The sequence below is a fragment of the Amphiprion ocellaris genome, chromosome 9 (genome assembly GCF_022539595.1).
Source record: "Amphiprion ocellaris isolate individual 3 ecotype Okinawa chromosome 9, ASM2253959v1, whole genome shotgun sequence".
Classification (NCBI taxonomy): domain Eukaryota; kingdom Metazoa; phylum Chordata; class Actinopteri; family Pomacentridae; genus Amphiprion; species Amphiprion ocellaris.
Genome location: NC_072774.1, coordinates 22295440 through 22315943, shown reverse-complemented (window position 1 = coordinate 22315943; position 20504 = coordinate 22295440). Strand labels below are relative to the sequence as shown.

The following is a 20504-nucleotide window of genomic DNA, read 5'->3' as shown; positions in this document are numbered from 1 at the left end:
CCCACCATCAGTCCATGACCTAAAGCTCAAACACAAATAGCTTATGCAGCATGACGATGACCCAAAGCACACAATCAAGTCCACCTCTGAAAGGCTCAAAAAGAACAACATTAAGGTTTTGTAGTGGACGAGTCAAGGTCTGGACTTGAATGCAACTGAGATGCAACAGGTAGTTCATGCTCGAAAACCACCTAATGTGGCTGACTTAAAGCTATTCTGCAGAGAAGAGTGGACCAAAATTCATCATAAGCTGTCACAAATGTTTAACTACAGTTGTTGCTGCCAAGGGTGGACCAATAAGTTATTAGGTTCAATTCAAATCAAAAAGCAGTCTTGAGTTTCCAGTGAGTCCTACACTCTTAATTTTCTCTGATGGAATGATTAACACACATGCATCTTTGTTACAAAAACAATCATGTATTTTGGTTCTTTCAGACATTTATTGCAGGTGTTCTGGAAGTATGACAAAACCTACTGGGTCAAAAATATACAGCAATTCTAATATTCAATTAAATGTCCTTTGGCCATTTTCACCTCCATTAGGCTCCTTTGGTAGCCATCCACAAGCTTCTGGTTGTACTTTTTATCACTTCTCTTGACAGACTTGCTGCACTTCAACTAAATTTGTTGGCTTTGTGATGCTGACTTGTTTCTTCAGCACATTCCACAAGTTCTTGATGGAGTTCAAGTCAGTACTTTGGGGAAACCAGTCTAAAACCCAAATTCTAGCCTGATTTAGCAATTTCTTTAGCATTTTTGCTGTGTGTTTTGGGTCATTGTCTTATTGGAACACCCAACTGCATCCAAAACCCAAACCCTCTGACTGATGATTTAAGGTTTTCCGAAAGAATGTGGAGGTAAGGCTCCTTCTTGTGTCAAAGTGTATCAAATGGGTCCTGTTTAAATTTGCTCAGAGAAGTCAGCAGCTGAAGTCAGTTGTAATCACTCAGGAGAAAGTAAGAGGTCATGCCACTAAGAAAATTTGATTAGCACAACTTTCTACATCACCAAAACTGATGGAGTTGTAGTATGTATGGGTCATTCCAGAACTGGAGGACATTTGGGCTTCAAAATTTTTGAAAAATCAACCTTCGCTTTTACAATTTTCTTTTCCATATTCATCAATAATAGGTAATAAACTACCAAACGTGTCAATGGTACCATTATTATTATTATTATTATTATTATTATTATTATTGTTTTATTATTGTTTAATATTATTGTTGTTTGCTAACCCTAATCTAATCACAGTAATAGGTTGCTAATCCATGCTAATGTTAGTTTTTCTCAGGAGTAGAAGCTGAGTATTTAGCTAGCTGTTACTGCTGACAAAGAGGACAAACTTACTGATTTAAAACAGTAAAGAATGAAGTAAAAAAAAAAAAAAGTGTTATCCTGATAAAATGAGGTAGAGTGAGACATTCAATCAAGGCTGACAATGTTATGAAAATATGAAAAATAGAAGAGAGGACATAACTTTGCTCTACCCATTCTTTAGGAAAACTGTTTAATGATGTTAGTTCCAGCGTATCATGTGATTCACTGTTTTCTTCTTCTTCTACCAGGTAAAGGTTATGCTAACAGGGTTGTTGTGGGACACACGTTCCATGCATAATAATTATTATTTAAAATATTATATTAATTTAAAAAATGTTCCCACAATTACCAGAGACATCAGTGAAAAAAATAATACCAAAAACGGAGGTTCAGGTTTCATTTTAACGGTTTTATATGAGATTCAATTTGGTCATCAGGGGGTGGGACAAGAGGAAAATGGTATTTTAGGGGAACTCCAGACTTATTTGGTATTTTAAAAAATATTTTCAGACATTCTTTTCTCCTAGTTTTTTTTTTTAGATCTGATCTCAGGACAAGTAAACTTACACAACAACTGCATGTTTTAGTTTTTTGTACATGGATTATTTGAAATTTGATGGATGTGATGTAAAATGTCCTCCAATTAAGGAATGACCCGTATATTTTAGCCCCAGCAGATTTTTTTCATATTTCTAAAAGACCTATAATGAATCTGTGAAAGAACCAAAATGCATGATTGTTTTTGTAACAAGATCATCCCATCATTGAAGAATAAGAGTTGCTGGAGTCATTGGGAAACTCAAGACTGCTATGATTCACATGGTCTTTACAAGCGTATGTAAACTTTTGTTCACGACTTAACCTTTAAATGTGGACGTACTGTAAACCTACCATGTCATGTTACAGCATTTTAGAAGGCAGTGATATAAACTTTGTTATCTATTACTCAAACGAGGAGGCATGCAGTATTTTATTACAGATTTAAATGTGTACATTTAGGCAGTATGATGACATGTTTACCTGTCATTGTTGTTGGCAGGACCTGGACGCCTACCATGGAGATGATGATGATGATGATGATAATGATGATGGTGGTACAGAGGGGAGAGAGCATTATTACTCTGCTGCCCCCTCTGGCTGGGATGATCCAGGGAACAATGAAGTCCCGCCTCCTTACATGCGCACAGACAGTGACCCCCAGGACTATTACCCCAATGTCAACCGTGGTGACAGCTTTGTATCACCCGCCATGTTTGTGTGAGGCATGTCAGAGGTCACAGATATGTGTGCATACGAGGGAATGAATGTTGATTTCCCTTCAGCTAAAATAGGCAATAATTTAGCCCTGTTATAGAATGTGATCATTTAATGCTTGGTGATGAGTTTTCAGGATACCAGTCTTCACCATGAAATAATCAGGTTCAGTTGTGAGTTAGTGTTTTTAGAATTTGACTATTTTTAAATGCTGATCAGCTTGAGCCAGCACGATACAAAAGGTTGCTAATGACTGTAGCATACAGCTACAGGAATGTAATGTAAATATTATTCTTAAACTGTAGATGAATCAGATGTGATGTTTTAAATGCCATACACTGTTGAATATTGCAACATATGCAGGTTATGATCACTGCTAGGTTGCAAGTGCATTAAACAGATGTTGAATTGATTTGCATTAATGAATGTTGGCTTGTCATACATTTTATTGTTGTTGACCTGGGTTGGTTAAAAGAAGCACAATTAATAGATACTGCATGTTACCTCTGTGTAATTTGGCCTGTCTCATGTTGTTACTTTCCAAACCCAGCTAGCAATGAAGTCAGTGTACAATAGGCACCCTGTGGAGAAACCGTTAGCTGAGGTTAATCAGGCAGCATCAAGACGAGACCCACAGACTGTGATGGCACTACAGTTTAAATTGCAGTCAGTGAGGTTTTTGGCTAGTTTTTTTTTATTGTTTTTCGTGTGGCCTTTGTTGTTCCTGTGAAAATTTAATGCCACTCTGCTCCAGTGGAAGGAACCTCAACAAAAGAGCAAGTGAATAATTAAACCTTTTCTGTTTTTCTGTATATGTACTCTGTCTTGAATATTTTTAAATTCATCCATCCATCCTTAAAGCCGTTGTGAAACAGCAGTAAAACTGTGATACAGTGCTGTGTTTTGAGGGATATCTGTTACTTTAAAAATGTTTGTGTCTATTTTTTCTTATTCATTTTGTCTACTAGCGTGCTTAGATGGATTAGGCTAAATCTGGATTACATCCATCTGTTGCAATTCATTTCTGTTGTAGAGGATTAAGTAGTTCTTTATAGAATTCAAATCAAGGTTGACACAGAGCCTGCTAGTATACTGATATGTTCATCCATTATCCGGGTCAAGGGTTACAGGTACTAAACAGATACTACCTGTACTCAGTCAGAATTTTTTCTACTCCATCTTGATCATGAATGTCTTTTTCTGAGTTTGTGCCAACCAGGTTTTTATTTTATTTAACTGACTTCTAAGAAAAGTGGTCTACTTTCTGGAATAATGATGATTTTAATCTGTTTTACTCAAATTTATTGTATTTTCAAAGTCATGGACATAATTGTTGATTTAATAAACATTAAAAATCATTTGAGTTTGTGATGCTCCTCTTCATTGCAACAGCTGGATTTTTCTCAAATTGTTATTCCACCATTTCACCATATGGGAGCAGTGTGGTCTGAAAATGCACAAGTGTTTAGCACAAGACTTACAGCCGTGACTACTACCTGCAAATGTCTAACATAGAAAGCACCGAATGTCACAGGGGGGAGTGCTTTTGCTATGAGTGACTATTGTCATTTTGTACCATTTATCAGTAACTGACAGGGGAACTGACTAATGTTACAGTGCCAGCAGGATTGCTGTACTCTTCAGCACACCTGAGACGGTGGCAGACACTTGTTCTGTGCTTTCCGTCCTCTTGACTGACTCATCTTGTTCTATCTTAAGCTCTACTAGCACAAGAAGAGGACCATCCTCAGCATGATTCATTTCCAGCACTGTAACTACACCGAATAAGCTAAATGTGTGTATATTTAGTATCTTATAGATGCAGAATATAATGATTACATAAATCATCCTTCTGCACTCCTGACTTACGTGTATAACCCATTTGTATTTTGCACCTTACAGGTATGGCGTGCAGCTGTGTCCTGAATGAGGCAGAGCTGATGCAGATTAGCTTTTGGTGCTGCAGATGAAGGTGAGGCCTGACTAGCAGCTCACCATGACTCTGCAGTCTGTTCACTGCCTCCGTTCTGATCACAGAGATACATGGGGATCGTAAGAAATACTGAATGTGAAATGGGTTAATGCTGACAGGATATATTTTGCAACTGAAGGCCGTTCAAAGCTTAACACCAAGGTCGGCTCACTCTGCTTTGAATTTCATTCTCTGTTCACTACAGTTAAATGTTACTTCTGTTGACATGATTTTCTGTTCATGTATTCTTTCTCATTTAACCCTGCCCTGACTTTGCAACATGCATCAGGTTGCCTTCTATATAAAGCATCTGAATCAATAAATAAATATGATCTAGGTCTCCAGCAGGAGTTGCAACTCTCTCTAATAGCGCTTTGTGTGGTGATTAAAGTAGTTAGTATGGTGGGAATGCACAGTCTGTCAATGTAGAAATCAAAAAAAATGTATTTTTTGAGGGTAAGTGTTGAATACTACAGGAACGGGCAAGGAAAGAGAGGTTTTAAACTAGCGGTGATCTGTGCTGCTGCAGCATTATGGGATTAGTGGACTCTGTGAATTGGCATCCAGGTAATGAGTGAGGGAGAAGGCAGAGAATAAACCTCTCATGCCTTCAATGCTACAAAGCTGGTTAAAAATAGAGGCAGAAGAGAGGGATTGAGAGAATCAGGGTGGACAGAAAAGATATGGGTAGAAGGAAACGACAGATTTGACTCTCAGCAAAGTAGGTGAGGAGAGATTTACCAGGTGACCTTGGGCTGCCAGTTGAACCAATGAATGGCAACATGTTAAATACAGGATCATGCAAATACAGTGATCCTGGGTGCTGTTTTTAAGCCTCCAGCAACCTGACCTAATGGACAAACTCTGTACAGGCTCGTCATGTGTATGACAATGATGAGTATGTTTGGCTGTATGCTGATGACGTGGTTGGTGAGTAAACGCACACGCACTTACAAATATAGGCCTGACAAGGATTCGAACACCTTTAATGACCTTGGGTATCTATTTTGAGGGCTGGAAATAAATGCAGATTGAAGCTAGAAGTATCATTTAAGCAGTAAAAAAAAAAAATCAGGTCCATGTTCTCTCTAAACAGAATAAAACATTTGGTTCAGTGGTTTGTACATGTAAATTTGAATGTTCTGTAAGAGGGTGAAATGAACACGACCCATGGATACAGTGTGTGTGTGTGTCTATAGGTTTTTAGATAAAAGAATAAAGATGGTGTAAAGTAACTTGTTCAAGTACATTAGAATAAGAGTTTTCCAGATTGTCTTTCAATAGATTTTCCAAAAAGTATCTGGAGATTTACAACTCCTCACCTGTTCTCATTTCTCTATGTCTCTCTTTTCATTTTTTTTTCATTTACCAACCTTCACCTCTCAATGGGGCTAACTCTGCAAACATCAGGCCAGAAGGACATGCTGTGCGAGAGGAGAGGGTGACGACGAGGGAGGCGCTAACCCTGGATGCATGGTGAGTGACACTGTTTAGACACCCGTGAAAACGGGAAGGCATGTGAGTGTGGAGAGGAATGGAAAGTGGGAGAAACTGATAGAGCGGGTGAAGTAGATAAGCACCACAGACTGTGGAAGAGAAAGAGAGAGAGAGAAGCTTTGGGGATTAAAGAGAAGCTGAAGGTGGAAGGCAGACAAGGCCAGTGGGAGAGGCCTGGTTCAAATCAGACTGGTTCAAATTTGCACAACTTACTTCCCAATGTTCTCACTCTAAGAACGTTGGGTTCCTTGCATTGGTTACTTACATGCTATGTTGTAAAAATTAGAAAAATGTAAATAGCTATCTTTGGCAAGTTTATACTTTGAAGAAAATTAAACTACAAATAAACAATGCCTTTAAACACGTTAAAATGCCAGGGCAAGTAAGGCTATGATTATCTGTCAAGGTGTTGACAGAGCAAACTATCTGACTGACCCACATTGCAGTTCCACACATGCTTAGCTTCTCAAAAACACAACAGCCTTCTGAATCTGGCAACTTGAGGCTGTTATCTTTTTTTGGTGGCTGGTACAGCATGTAGACAGAGTTGTCATTGTATTACAGTACCTATTAAACATTGTCTTCAAAACATTCAAATCAAGGCAAAACATAATTAGCATACAGAACAATGTTATCCAATAAACAAATTGATGTTACTTCAGTGGTATTTAGCATCAGATCAGCACCGTTCTACAAATAAGGAATGTTGTTATAGTGCACCGTTTTGTATTCCTCTACACAATGATGTAACTCTCAGTTTTATATATGGCTATAAAACAATGCCGTTTGAGATTAAAATATTACGATATTTGTTGAGGGCGGCAGTGTTTCAGGGTCTAGCACTGTCTCCTCACAGCTCAAAGGCCCTGTGTTTGAAGTCTCCTTCTGTGTGGAGCATGTTCTCCCAGTTTTCCGGGATTTCTGGTTTTCACCGGGTGCTCCGGCTTCCTCCCACAGTCCAAAGACATGCTGAGCTGAACTGGTGATTCTAAATTGCCCGTATATGTGAATGTGAGTGTGTTTGGTTGTCTGTCTCTGTGTGGCCTTGTGATAGACTAGAAAAGTTATGCTGCCAGTTGGTTTATAGTGATGGTTAATATTTAATGCTATCAGCTCGGGTTGCATCATTCCTCGAAATGACTCCATGTACCTGTCTCTACATTTTTCTGATTTATAAGGATGAGAAGTCCAACATGCCTTTTAAATTTCATTCTGAGTGAGCTTACATCTCTCAACGGCTATGGCATTAATCATAAATACTTACTGAGCTGAGTGAGCTATAACTTGAGCAGGACAACATCCCTCCGTGCTGAAATGTTAAGTGTGTGAGAGGATGCACAGCAGTGACAGAGAGGTTACTGGTTAGGAGATTTCACATGTTCTTCGACTCACTCCTGGTTTGATATGTTCTAAAGTCTCATTCCTATGACACCTCACTTTCCCCCCACATTCCTCTCTTTTGATTTATTTTTATTTTTATGCTTGTGCTCACGTAAACATTGGTTATTTCCAACAAGCCCAGCAACAAGAGAGTCCTCTTATTCCAGTCATAATATTCTGAGTCCTATCTCCGGTCCAGTCAAAAAGGGGTGCGTCTCCTCTGTTTTCCAATCACAGCCACTTGGCCTGCACTGCAGATGCAGTAGCAGGTGCTCCACCTGAACAAGATGAGGAAGAGAGACAGAAAACAGAGAGAAGTATTTCATTATTTTTAGTTGTCATGGAATGAAATGACTTGAGACATGTGAAGAGGTTAAAATAGAACAGATTGAGGTGGCAAATGATGAGGTCATAAAAATGGCCTTTGGGTTTTCATATACTTGGTGTAATTCATTTTTGCATACTTTCTTCATTCCTGACATTCTAAATATCGTAAATTAAGTGTGATATGTTAGAAGGTCTTGGATTTTGAATCTTGGCCTGGAGTCTTTCTGCGTGGAGTTTGCATGTTCTCCCTGTGCCTGTGTGGGCTTTCACTGGGACCTCTGACTTCATCCCAAAGGCCAAAGACATGCTGAGGTTAATCTGTGATTCTAAATTGTCTATAAGTGTGAGTGTGCTTGGTTGTCTGTCTCTGTGTGTTGGTGCTGCGATAGATTGGCTGTTTATTCATCCTTTAATTTGTCATCTGTCCAAAACAATGAAACGAAAGGTGCTTGAATATAACAATAACCAAAGTATACACCACTTGTTTGTCCTTGCCAAATAAAAGATGTTCATTCAAATTAATTTACACCAAACAGTTGGGCATCTGTTAAAGTAGGACTACCTACAAACAAGCTACCTTTGAGCTAAGAACCACAGACTTCCTAGTCAGTCCAGGTTACCATTTGCTTGGGTGTGTGTTTTTGAGTAAATAAAAAAGTAAAACCAGCCAGTCAAGGCCAACATACCAGTGGCAGATGTTTTATTAACACAACATTTGAACAACTGAGTGCCTCTTGGGTACTCGTCCAAACTGTCTCTCCTTCATCATCCCTAATTTCATTCAATCCAAAATCACATTTCTGGGCACATGTGTAACCTTGCTGCCTCATACGCAAACACACAGATGCGCTAATACTTTCAAATGGCTACCAGGGAGACAGTTGAACATCTTCACCCAATGATGAACGACCCCTCATTGAGTCTCAGTAAACAGGTCTTGATTTAGTGGCACAAAATATTAGCATGCACTGGCTAACATGGTATAATCTAATGAATTGTGACTTCTTTGTGCGTTAGAGCTACTCCAGTTAATGAGGTGTGTGCATACGTGTGTGTTTGTATGTGTCTGTGCATCTGCCTGATCAGCTGCCAGGGGGTGTCCAGATGTTTGTTTCAATTTGATGAAGCCTGTAGTTATATCCACAATTCTCCATAATCCTCATGGAAACAGCTGCCAATGTCTGAATTCACTGAATACACCTACAAGCACAGTTAGCAGATGTCAACAAGAACACAATGACAGCTATCCCATTATATGTGTACGTTCATCTTATATGGTTGAAGAAAGTCCTGCTGGATAGTCGATATGGGTTGTATGCACTTATCTGCTGCGAAAAACATCTAATGTTTCATTTATTTATTTAAAATCTTGCGGTCCATTTGCAGACTCATTCTCTCAACTGCATGGCACACAACCATATCTTTAAGTTGTCATCACTAACACAAGACAAATTAGAAAACTGTGAAGACTGTGACACAGAACTAAACGCAGCAGACAAAAAAATAATAGTATTAGCTAAAAAGTCTCTTAGATTCTTTTGAACTACCATTTCCAGAACCTCGAATAATTTGACACAATCTTCTAATTTTTTATGTATCTGAATTTGAATGTAGATGTGTAAATAAATGGAGCTGTTTCAACACAAACAAAGTGTTTGACCAGGGGTGTCAAACTCATTCTAGTTCAGGGGCCACATTCAACCCAATTTGATCTAAAGTGTAAAGTAAACCAGTAAAATCAGAGCAAAATGACTGATAAATATCCACAACTCCACATGTTCCCTTTGTTTTAGTGCAAAAAAGTACATTCTGAAAATGTTCACATTTAAGGAATTATCTTTTTACAAAACATTACGAACCTGAAATTTCTTTAAAAAAAAAAAAAAATTCAATTTCAGCAACATTATGCCTCAGTTTATCATTTACACATTACAACTTCCAGATCACAGAGTCTTTACAAAGGAACAAAACATTTAGTCACAGGTATCTGGAACTGAATGATATAGTATTTTACTTTATGATCAAAACGACAAAAGTCAGACAAAAAAGACAAAACACAATAAAAACAAGACAAAATATTACAAAAATGAGACACAAAATGACAAAAAAATGAGACAAACGGCATGAAACAAAATGAAAACAAGACAAAAAATTGGACAAAAAAGACAAGAACAACACAGAAAACAGCAAATAAAGCAAAACACAAAATTACAAAAATAAGACAAAAAACACAAGCGAGACAAAAAGGAAACAAAACGACACAAACGAGAAACAAAACGACAAATACATGTGACAAACAACAGAAGTCAGGCAAAAAAAGACAAAAAACAACAAAAACAAGACAAAATTTTACAAAAATGAGATAGCAATCTAGTATTTTACTTTACAACCATAACAACTTGTCATGGTCGAGAAATTATTTTAAATTTATAGTTTTACTTATTTACAATCTGCAGTTAACATCTTCTCTGTAATTTTTACACATTACAAAGTCGTCCTGCGGGCCGGATTGGACCCTCTGGAGGGGCCTTCTGTTAAAAATGTTCAACGTCAGTTCATCAGTTTAGTCATTTTATATTAATTAATGAACTAAAGGTTTAGTCAAAAAATTGAGAAAATCTCAGATTAAAAGATTTTTTCAAATCCCAAAGCTATTAAATGCTTCTGTCAGTACAATAATATGAAGAACAAAAGACAAAGCATACTCGAGGAGATCATATATATTTTTAAATCTTTTATAAGATCAGTTAATTGAATACTAAATTATATAATTTTTTGTCAGCTGATTTTCTGTCAGTTGCTTAACCCTCCTGTTGTCCTCATTTACGGGCACCAAAAAAATGCTGTTTTCTTGTCTGAAAAAAAAAACAAAAATTCAGCAAAAAAAATCCCCAAATTTCTGAAAATTTGCAAAACCTTCAGGAAGAAAATTCCAATAATTCCTTACAAGGTTCCCTTAAAATTTTTATTTAAAAATAAATCCCCCAAATTTGGCAAGACAAAATTCTTGTAAATATTTTCAAAAAATTTGTAAAAATCTTCCAAAAAATCCTAAAAATATTTAAAGTGATTACATATATATCAGTAAATCTTCTAATATTTTCTTTAAGAACATCCACAAAAAAAATTCTACCAAAATCCAGAAAAATTCGCTGGAGTTTGGTTGATTTTTTTTGTTAATGTTCTTAAGGAAAATTGTTAATATTTGTTGAAAATGTTGAAAATGTTGAAAATGTGGACATCAGAAGTTTCACGGTGAAAATCTATTTTTTTTCCCACATTTTCAAACTTTAAAAGGGGTCAATTTTGACTCACAGGACGACACAAGGGTTAAGCAACGGTTTCAGCACTACCTTTGTTCAGTAAAAAAATAAATTGGGACAAAGCTTTTTTTCAACAAGTTCAAGAGCATCTGTCTATAGCTACACTGTCCTCTGTCTCTCACCTTGCTCTTCTGAGAATGTGAATGACTTACTGCTACAACACGTCTCTGGCAGTTTAAATGGAAATGTGACAATCTCCCAGGCTTTGCCACAGATAAGGTTCCGCTTCACTTGTGTGTGCAAGTGAGCAGTTGTGTTGCAAGCTGCATGTTCCCCCCCATGTGTTGGCATGCATAACCTTGGGAGCTATCCTTCCCTCTAAGCATCATGGGATGGCTCAGAGGACAGGGGAATTAACCAATCAGCCGTTAGGGTCACCCCAGTCAAATAACCCCGGAGACTCGCCTCCCCCCACATCCCCTTTTCCTTTTATCTCTTCTCCCTTCATCACATTACTCATCTGTTCACACGTGCTGCACACATACACACTCCCTCAAGTTGTTTGCTGCAAATATGCATGTAAGACGCAAACGACATGAAACGACGACATGAAAGGAAAAAAAATGCACACTTAAGCTCTTTCCCAGCGTTACCACTTGTGTTTCATGTACCATTTTCACTCAGCAGGCAGTCTTCCTGCGTGTAGTAGGTGACTTATTATTTCAAGGTGAAACTACCATAGCCTATAATGTAAATCCATGCCCTTTGAAACAAATGATCTTGAAACCTCTAGAACAACTCTAGTGGTATCTGTAGATGCTGGGAGGTTGGAAAATCAACCCTGTCTCCTAGAAATTATGTATTCATCAGTGCAAATCAGCAGCATCTAAACAGATTTTCTGGAATACTGGTACGCAGGTATGTTTTCCACAAATACAGCACAGTAATATTGAGAAGCCCGTTAACTCCTCTGACAGAGACAGCTGTCTCGTGTAGTTTGCAAGGGAAATTGGTAGTGTTACCACTCTCTTATTAGTATCCAAGCAGCAGGCTGGAGAATCCTGGCAGGAATCCAAAGATATAGTACGCTGCAGTAGTCCAGCCTTAAGGAGATGAATGGACCAGCCTCTCTGCATCAGTGAGGGATAAAATGGGATGTAATTTGGCAATGTTCTCGAGAAGAAGGTTTTACAGAAGTGTTTGATATGATTTGCATGCATCATTCCCCTCTTCTCTCCCTGTTTCTCACTAGCAAGTGGTGTCCTGATGAGTGTAATTTCTGCTCTTACATAACATTGGATGCAGTGTAATTCCCCTTTACATTGCACATCTTGCGTAGATGTTTGTAGCATGTGTGACAGATGAGTAATATAATGATGAGTGAAATGAAAGGAGAGCGGGAGTAGAAAGGACTGGTGGTTGCCAGGATGACCTCATCCTGTCTCCAGGGGTCATTTCATTCAGGTGACCTTGACTGTTCAATGCTACACATTTGGTATCTGATGAATGATGAAAGGCTTAGTCATGATTTGTATACACTGCCTGCCATACAGACGGCAAGCCTCTCAAAGACCAGCTTTCATTTGGGTTGCTGCCTGTAACTGTGTGTGTAAATGCACACAGAAAGACAAAGCAGCCAATTACCAAGTCACTTACACACACTCCCACTGAGAGAACAATGTGAGAGTCAGTAACGAGCACACAGCAGCCTCTTTCTGTCAGAACAGTGCTCAAGATAAGGGCACGGATTCGCATCCAGTGGACAAGCCTAGGGCACGGAAGATGCAGAATCACATAAGCACACAAAGTTACTTTTTGAACACACACTTAGAAGACAAATTAACTACCAAAATTAGCAGGCAGAATAAAGGCTTATTTTTATGCAGTCTTTACCTCTGAGTTATATGTTTGTGGAAGTGTGTTTGTCACCTGAATGGTCCAATAGAGAGGGGCTGTGGGACAGGGTGGAGACATGTCTGAGGTGACTGGGTACAGTGATAATGAAAACATTGCTGAGGTTGTGTAACTAGTGTAGCGATGGGCTAACACTCCATCACAGTGAGTCATTGGGCACAGCTGCAGCAGACCCCCAGTCACACACACACACACACACACACACACACACACACACACACACACACACACACACACACACACACACACACACACACACAGACACTAGTGCGCATGTTTCATCCACAAATATGCTGACGTATGCAGACACCAACATATTAAGACACGCTATGGTCTTAGTTACTTTTGTACCGTCTTTCTCTTACATACACTAAGGCAGACACACACACACACACACATGCACACAGAAAGCACTCCCACTCTGTCATCTGGAGCAGAATGGGGCCACACACAAGGCTATGCATCTAGTAAGGCCAACACATTTGTGTTGCTGCTGCCGACATCCCATATGGAGGAAGCCTGGATACCTTACTTGGCATTCTTCAAATAAACGCATTGTTAGAATATTACCGAGATTAACAGGGGTATAATAAACAGGAGTATGTTTTTTCAAACTCAGTCTTTAGTTTATAAAGCTTTTATCTTACTTGTAATAGAAGACAGTGTGGAAATACACCTTTTGCTTTCGTGCTAAAAATTATTCGAGAGCATCATTAACAGTTATTTGTGTGGTGAATATCAGTCTACAGCTTTGTAATTAGAATTCTTTCCCCCTAACTTAAACCACATTTTTATGCCGGCATTATTCCAACCTCTGAATGTGAGCCCTATTCTCATTCCTCTCTGTCATTGCTTTCAGAGGAATTCTTATGTAATGTAAGAGTGTGGCACGCTGTCAATTTAATCGGGATGGGGTGACGTCTGCATGTCTGTTAGAGAGGAGGAGAGAAAGAGACAGAGAGGTGGAGTTAGGCAGAACTACGCAGCTGAACTTTTAATCCTCTTAGTGTCCTCAACTATCCATCTCCTATTTATCTGTCTGCTAGCAGCCTACATCAAACTATCCATCTACTTATTGTAGCCATCTGTCTGTTTCATGTAGTAGTAAACTGCCTTTGTGGTAGAGATAAATACATTTCACATCTTTCTTGCTGTGAATTTTCTCTAGCACCCTGCCTCATCGGTTACTCAGACTTCCCCCATCCTCCGTGTACTCTGTGTACCAGTCCTTGGTTTCCTATCCTTTATCTGGCCCCTCTGTGCGCTGTTTCCTCTCTACACTCTCCATCCCTCAGCCCCCCTGCAAGGTCATTCCCAAGGACAGCCTACTCCCAGCATCCCCCGCCTGATTGGCCGATAGGCATTAAAGGGCCGGTTCCCCTGTGTAGCACATGGCTCGACTCCAGCTCTGCTACAATACTGTCATCATTTCCATCACTCCTGAGGCCACTTACTGTACTTGCTACACACACAGACACGCTTGCTAGCTTACATGTATCCAATCCAAAGACACAGCTAACACAGGATGCCAACCATAAATCTTACATCCTCACGACCATAGGCTATCCTGTTTCATAAATCTAGTAGCGGCTGCTTGCAGGACTCCTCACGACAGGTCACTTGTCAGATTTGTGAAGGATGCTCGCCTGCAAATACACAAATGCACAAAACTAATGAAAAGAACACTTGATCCATGCTTACAGATAGCCCACCCTGTCTGAACGAAGCAACCTTTCCCTTTATGATAAGTAAGCATGACACACTACAAGCTCAGCAGACCCACAAATACAAAGCAAACAGCTACAGAGCAGCTTTAGCACATAGATAGTTAGCAAAATGACCTCTACAGGGAAGAACTTGAGTCAAATGTGCTGTCTGGAATGGAAAGCAGATTAAAAAGTGGCTGATAAAACATCAAAAGAGTACCATTCTGAAATATTCCAAAAATTGAGTCCACCACTTTATAGGTTTTAGATCTTAGCTGAGCAGCTCATATGCTAATCTGCTGAATTATCATAGCACTCAAAAGTCATTTTCCCTGATGGTGCGTCATTTACAAAGCAATTTGACATTGAGGAATTAAGTACAAATGACTGACTTTTGTTAAGTACCTGAGGAATTTTAACAATATTTTTATGTCACAGCTTAGCTAACCATAGAAATCAAAGAACCTGTGGGTAGTCTCCTGGAGATTTATTGATATGAGCCACTGATAATAGATTTACCCTTGAATTTTAGCTTGTTTGGGCTCCTTGTTTGAAATTTTGCTAGTCTTTAATTTACACTTTTGTGTCTTTGGAGTAGCTAAGGAATTGAATTAATGTCAGTAGTTTGACATTTTGTGAAATATTCTTATTTGCTCTTGTGCAGAGAGTGAATTAAGAGAACAATACAGTTTTAATAACAGTGCTAAAAATATAAAGTAAAAAATAATATAAATAAATATAAAAAAAATATAAACTACCCTATTTTAGCACAAAGACTGAAAAAGGAGAGCTACCCTGTATCTGTAACCTCTAATGGTTACTTGGTAACACGATTTAAAATGTTAAATCCAAACAGAAGCCATATTTGTGGTTTTACAGTTTAAATCTCAGTCAGTGACAGAAACTTCTTCCAGTCTGGTCATAACTGTAAGGTTGTACGTCAGCCAGCAGAAACTCTTAGAAGGTAACACCTAGTCAGTAAACACTCAAGCACATAATGTTAATTAATAGACTTTTTACACTGTTTTGTAGGGACATGTGCATGCAAAATATGAGGTTTAACAGTTCAGGTGAGCACTATTTTTTAAATTAACTCTAAACAAAGTCAGTGTCCTGTTTCGAGTTTTTATGCAGGGCGCTCGTATAGCTCAACACGTTGAGCGGGCGACCTATGTACAGGGGCTGGTCCCCGACGCAGCTGCCCCGGGTTTGATTCCCGCTCGCGGCCCTTTGCTGCATGTCTTCCCCTGACTCTTCCCCCATTTCCTGTCTCTCTCTCACTGCACCTATCCAATAAAGCCGATAAAAGGCCAAAAAAATAACTTAAAAAAATAGTTTTTATGCAGAGCTAGCTGATGATTGACTATACAAACATGACAATAGTATCAATCTTCTCAGGCAACTCAACAAGAAAGTATTTAGTGTAGTTCCCAAAATTTCTAACTATTTCTTCAGAACCCCTAAAGAGCTGTTTTGTGCCAACACAAGCGTTGTTCAATTACCTCTTCCAGAGTGTACATATTATAAGCCATTTGTCGTGTGCTGCTCCTAAAGGCATGACAAACACACTTTAGGATTTGCACTTAGCATGTTGCACAGTTGTTTGGTGACATCATGAGTATGCAGATCATTTAATAAGCATCACGTTTTTGATGTAAAGAGCAGTGATAACTACAAAATCAATAGAGATAAAGTATAAAGCATTAGCAGATATGGAGGAATTTTTAGCAGCTTCACAGAAGAGAGTATGTTTGTAATCAAACAAAAAAACTGAGAATCATTAATGCAGAAAGCCAAGTTTGCTTTTTACCCTTTAAATCATATGTTAAATATTAATCTTAAATGACAGTCTGCTATCAAGCCAAATTTCTAGGAATTTGTATAACTCAGAAAGAGTGATATAAAAAAACCCTGTAATGGCGGGATATTAGTATATTAGTGATTATGGTCTTAACCCTTTAGAACCCAGCGTAGCGCCGGCGCTACGTTTTGCATATTGATTTTTGATTGGCTGTAGATTCTAAACCAGATAAGATAGATCGATAATTCTTTTTGCATATAAAATCTGGGGAGTTACACTAACATTTCACACATTCACCAGGTCTCAGGGTGCTTTTTCGTTGCAGTGATGGGTTTGTAAAAATACACAATAAAGCGCACACTACAAAACTCTTTATAAACCAGACCACCGGTATTTGGAGGACTTCTTACGTTGAAATAAGCGTGATCACGTTGTGGCCATGACCTGTCACATCATTTATATGTGTCCATACCCGAGAGGCTCCTATCAACAGGAAGTGACGTTTTGCCGGGAGGTGTAGTTTTTCCGCCGACAACAACAACTGTAGTTTTCGGCTGTAGCCTGCACAGATAGGAGCTCTCAATCGTTTCAGTCCCACTTTTTTTTTTTTTTTTTTTATACAAAAACATTCAGACACACAGCACACACACACACCAGACATCCACCACGGTCCGTGTACGGATCTGGTAATTGGATTTTCCGTTCTGAAACGGGTATAGAAAAACAAAAAACGAGTGGTTATTTGATTTTCGTTTTAAAATACAAAAATTAAAATTGAAATACAAGGCGTTTTTCCTTTTCATGATCAATTAAAATACAATTTAAAAAAAATGCTTTGATTTTCGTTTTATATTTAGAATAACAAGAAAGTAAAATCAGTAAGAGAGAAACGAAAAAAGGTCCGTTTTTTCATTTTCTGAGACCGGAAGTGGTCATCAGGAAGTGTGGAGCCAAACTGAGTACGGTGCATAGAGTGTATATAAATTTTTTTCGTTAGTTTTCATGGTCAAAATGAGAGATCAGGTGGCCGATCTTAAAATAAATCAATATTGATTTTTTTATAGAGCGTTAAAGTTTTGCGAAGCCAGGGGGCGGGACTACTTGATTGACAGTCCGGTCTGGAATGATTGACAGGTCCTATGGAGGAGACAGCAGAGACTCTGTTCTCCTCGTTTGGATTAATTCTGATATAATAACTGTTGGTTTATTTATCGGTGGAGCAGCAGAACATTTTCTACAGACAGTTTTCCTGCCCGTTGGCTTGTTTTAACCAGTTTTCTACCTTCGGCTGATTCTACCAGCAGACACTGAAAGGACTCTGATAGTTCAGTAAGTAAATGTTTATTTTCGTATCGATGCTGCTTTTAATGCACTTTATATGCAGCTTTAGTGTCAGATGTAATGTGCGCCATGCACTCCAGATGTTGGTGGAGTTTGTTTCAGTGTGTGTTGACCAGAGAAGAAAGTTAGCATAGTAAATATTAGCTTTAATGTTAGCGATGCTAACCGAGCTAGCTGCTCAGTCGTAGCCTGGTTAAAGCTAACGTAGCATCAAGCTAACGTGTTGAGTTTAATGTAAACAGCTGAAGTGTGTTGTGTTCCTGTAATGTGGTTCATTAAGTTCATAAAACTGGGGCTGGTTGACGTTAATGTAACGTTCAGGAAACTTAAATGTGATTAAAACAGTAACGTTAATGTTCTAGTTGTCAGTAATCAGCTTTAATTTGACACTAAAACAGACTCTGATGGTTTTAAATGACATCAGTTTCATTAATTTGTTGAAAATTGTCTCATTTGTTGTTGTGATGTTGCTGCTGATTCATTAAAAGCAGATGATCCATGTTGAAGATACGTTTAGTTCTAGTATCAGAAGTACAAGAAGGAAAATGGAAGTTTAGTTCTGCTACATCAAAGATTTCAGGAATAAAATAACTAAATGAGTCTTTATGCCTCAAACTTTATTTTTACAATAAAGAAACAATGAAATAATCACTGATAATAAAAATATAAATAGCAGAGAAAACCTGAGAGAATAATTTCCTGAAAAGTCTGTGAAGGAAAAGCAGCTTTTTTATCCTGAAAGATCAGAATCAGCTCCAACATCTGCATCTGACAGCATCAAGTCAACCAGAAAGAAAAGAAAAAAGAAAATGACTTCTTTCTGATCACATCTGTTCCACTGCTCACATTCTGCTGCTGCTCACATTCTTCACATTCATAGTCCACTTTTAAAAGTTCAGCAGACAGGTGGTCTGCTTTGGAGTGTGACGATGTCGTCGGTGATGTGGAGAGTGAAGTTTCCGTTTCACCCACAGCGTGCTTTATGGCAGCAGGGTCAGACTTGATGTTTGAAATACTGACCGACAGCTCAGATTTAACTGTCTGTAGTTCTGTTTTGATGGGTGTTAAACTTTCACTCAAAGCCGCCAGGAGCTGGGTCTTTAAAATAACCACCGTCTCGTTACAGAGTGAAAGTAGCAGTTCCTCCTTAAGGTCAGAGATTGCAGCATCTGAGGGCCTCTTCAAAAGAAGACGTAGTTGATGAAGGCATTCTGGAGCAGGACCAGAAAGACCACGACCAAGAAGCCTTGAGATCTTAGGCAGCATCTCCCTCGGGTGGGTGTCAACGGTGTTGATGGTCAGGTCTGTGGTAATCCCGTCAAAAAACAAAACAGAAAAAAATCTAGATTATAAATCAACATGTAACCAAAGCACTCTGTGTATAACGCCATAGTATAGGATGTAGTTCAGAAAATGTCAAAGTATAGTCTACTTTTCAAGAATAACATAGCCTGTAGTTCATAGTATAGCATGTCGGCAGAAAAACCTAACTGATTATTATGTGGTTCAAAAAGTGCAAAATGATAGGATGTTGCCTAAAATTGTCATGTATGATATGTGGTTCAAAAATGTCATAGTGCAGTATATTGTCAAAATAGTATGTTTTTCAAGAAAACATCAGAGTATATGTCTAAAAAATGCCATAAAATAATATTTCATTGCACAGGTAAAAGTATAGTAATTTGAAAAGCTGTTCAAATTCTTATATGTTGCGAAAAAAACAACAAAAAAAAAACGAAAACAAAAAAAGTCACAGTAATATGTCAATTTAAAAAGCCTATAGTATAGCGTGTCGCCCAATAAACGTCATAGTATAGCATGTCGCTCTAAAAATGTCATAGTTTAGCCTTTAGTCCACAAAACGTTATTTTGTCCCGGCTGTCTGAAGTAGGTGAGGAGCAACACAAAAACAGTCCAAACGCTGGTTTCCAGAGGGTTAGATGAGTATTTATTTGAAAGAGTAAGTTTACAACAGCACAACATGTGAGGGGGTTAAAAGCAAATGGGTGTTAGTAAAATAAAAATAAATAACCAGAACTAAAAGTGAACTTCATGCTGACATTGATGGACATTCCAACCAGGAACAAAGTAAAAGATAATCAGTATGAAAAAAACCTCTTCCTGTTCACCTCTTAAAACCCAAAAACACACCGCAGTAGCATCCTAAACTAAAACTACCAGTGGGTTCCTTGTTTTCCTTTGTGAACAATTCAAAGGTCCCTCTCTATCTCCCCACACATCCACCAACCACTGGAACACATCTCCAAAGTTCTGCCGGGCCAGCTCAGCTTCCCCTCAGAAGAAGTGGCGCCACCTGCCAGATGAAGGACCCTTTTGAGAGGCAGCTGGCATCGTGATTGGACTGTACTTTGGTCTGTTCCAATCCAGCTTCAGCTCCAGAGAGGGCAGGCGGGACGAGTCAACGGAGGCCGGGTGGACGAAGGCATGCAGCTGAGTACAATCCAGAAAACCTTACCATAGTGTTTTTCACGGCCTACTTTACATTATTTCATCATATGGCACGTTTTTACAACATGTTGAAAAATTGCATTTTTTTTTCGACACGGTATACTATGGCATTTTTTTGTGCCAAAATTCATGGTGATTTTTTTTTCAAAGAAAACTATTCTGGAGTGTTTTTCACGGCCTACTTTACATTATTTCATCATATGGCACGTTTTTACATGTTGAAAATCGCATTTTTTTTCGACATAGTATACTATGGCGTTTTT

General features: G+C 38.6%; 1 protein-coding gene and 1 long non-coding RNA gene across 2 annotated transcripts in view; both read left to right on the top strand.

Annotated features, from left to right (window-relative positions):
- Positions 1–3929, top strand: part of si:ch73-22o12.1 (nectin-2) — an 85812-nt gene extending 81883 nt beyond the window's left edge. Inside the window, exon 10 of the mRNA XM_055013619.1 lies at positions 2357–3929. Within this exon, the coding sequence (XP_054869594.1) occupies positions 2357–2578 (222 nt within the window). The 3' untranslated portion in view covers positions 2579–3929. The remainder of the gene's footprint in view (positions 1–2356) is intronic.
- A 197-nt stretch (positions 3930–4126) lies between these two features.
- Positions 4127–20255, top strand: LOC118470599 (uncharacterized). The gene is made up of 5 exons (XR_004847705.2): positions 4127–4366; positions 4474–5473; positions 5954–6019; positions 18899–19047; positions 19989–20255. It is a non-coding gene; the product is annotated as an uncharacterized LOC118470599 (long non-coding RNA).
- The last annotated feature ends 249 nt before the right edge of the window (positions 20256–20504 follow it).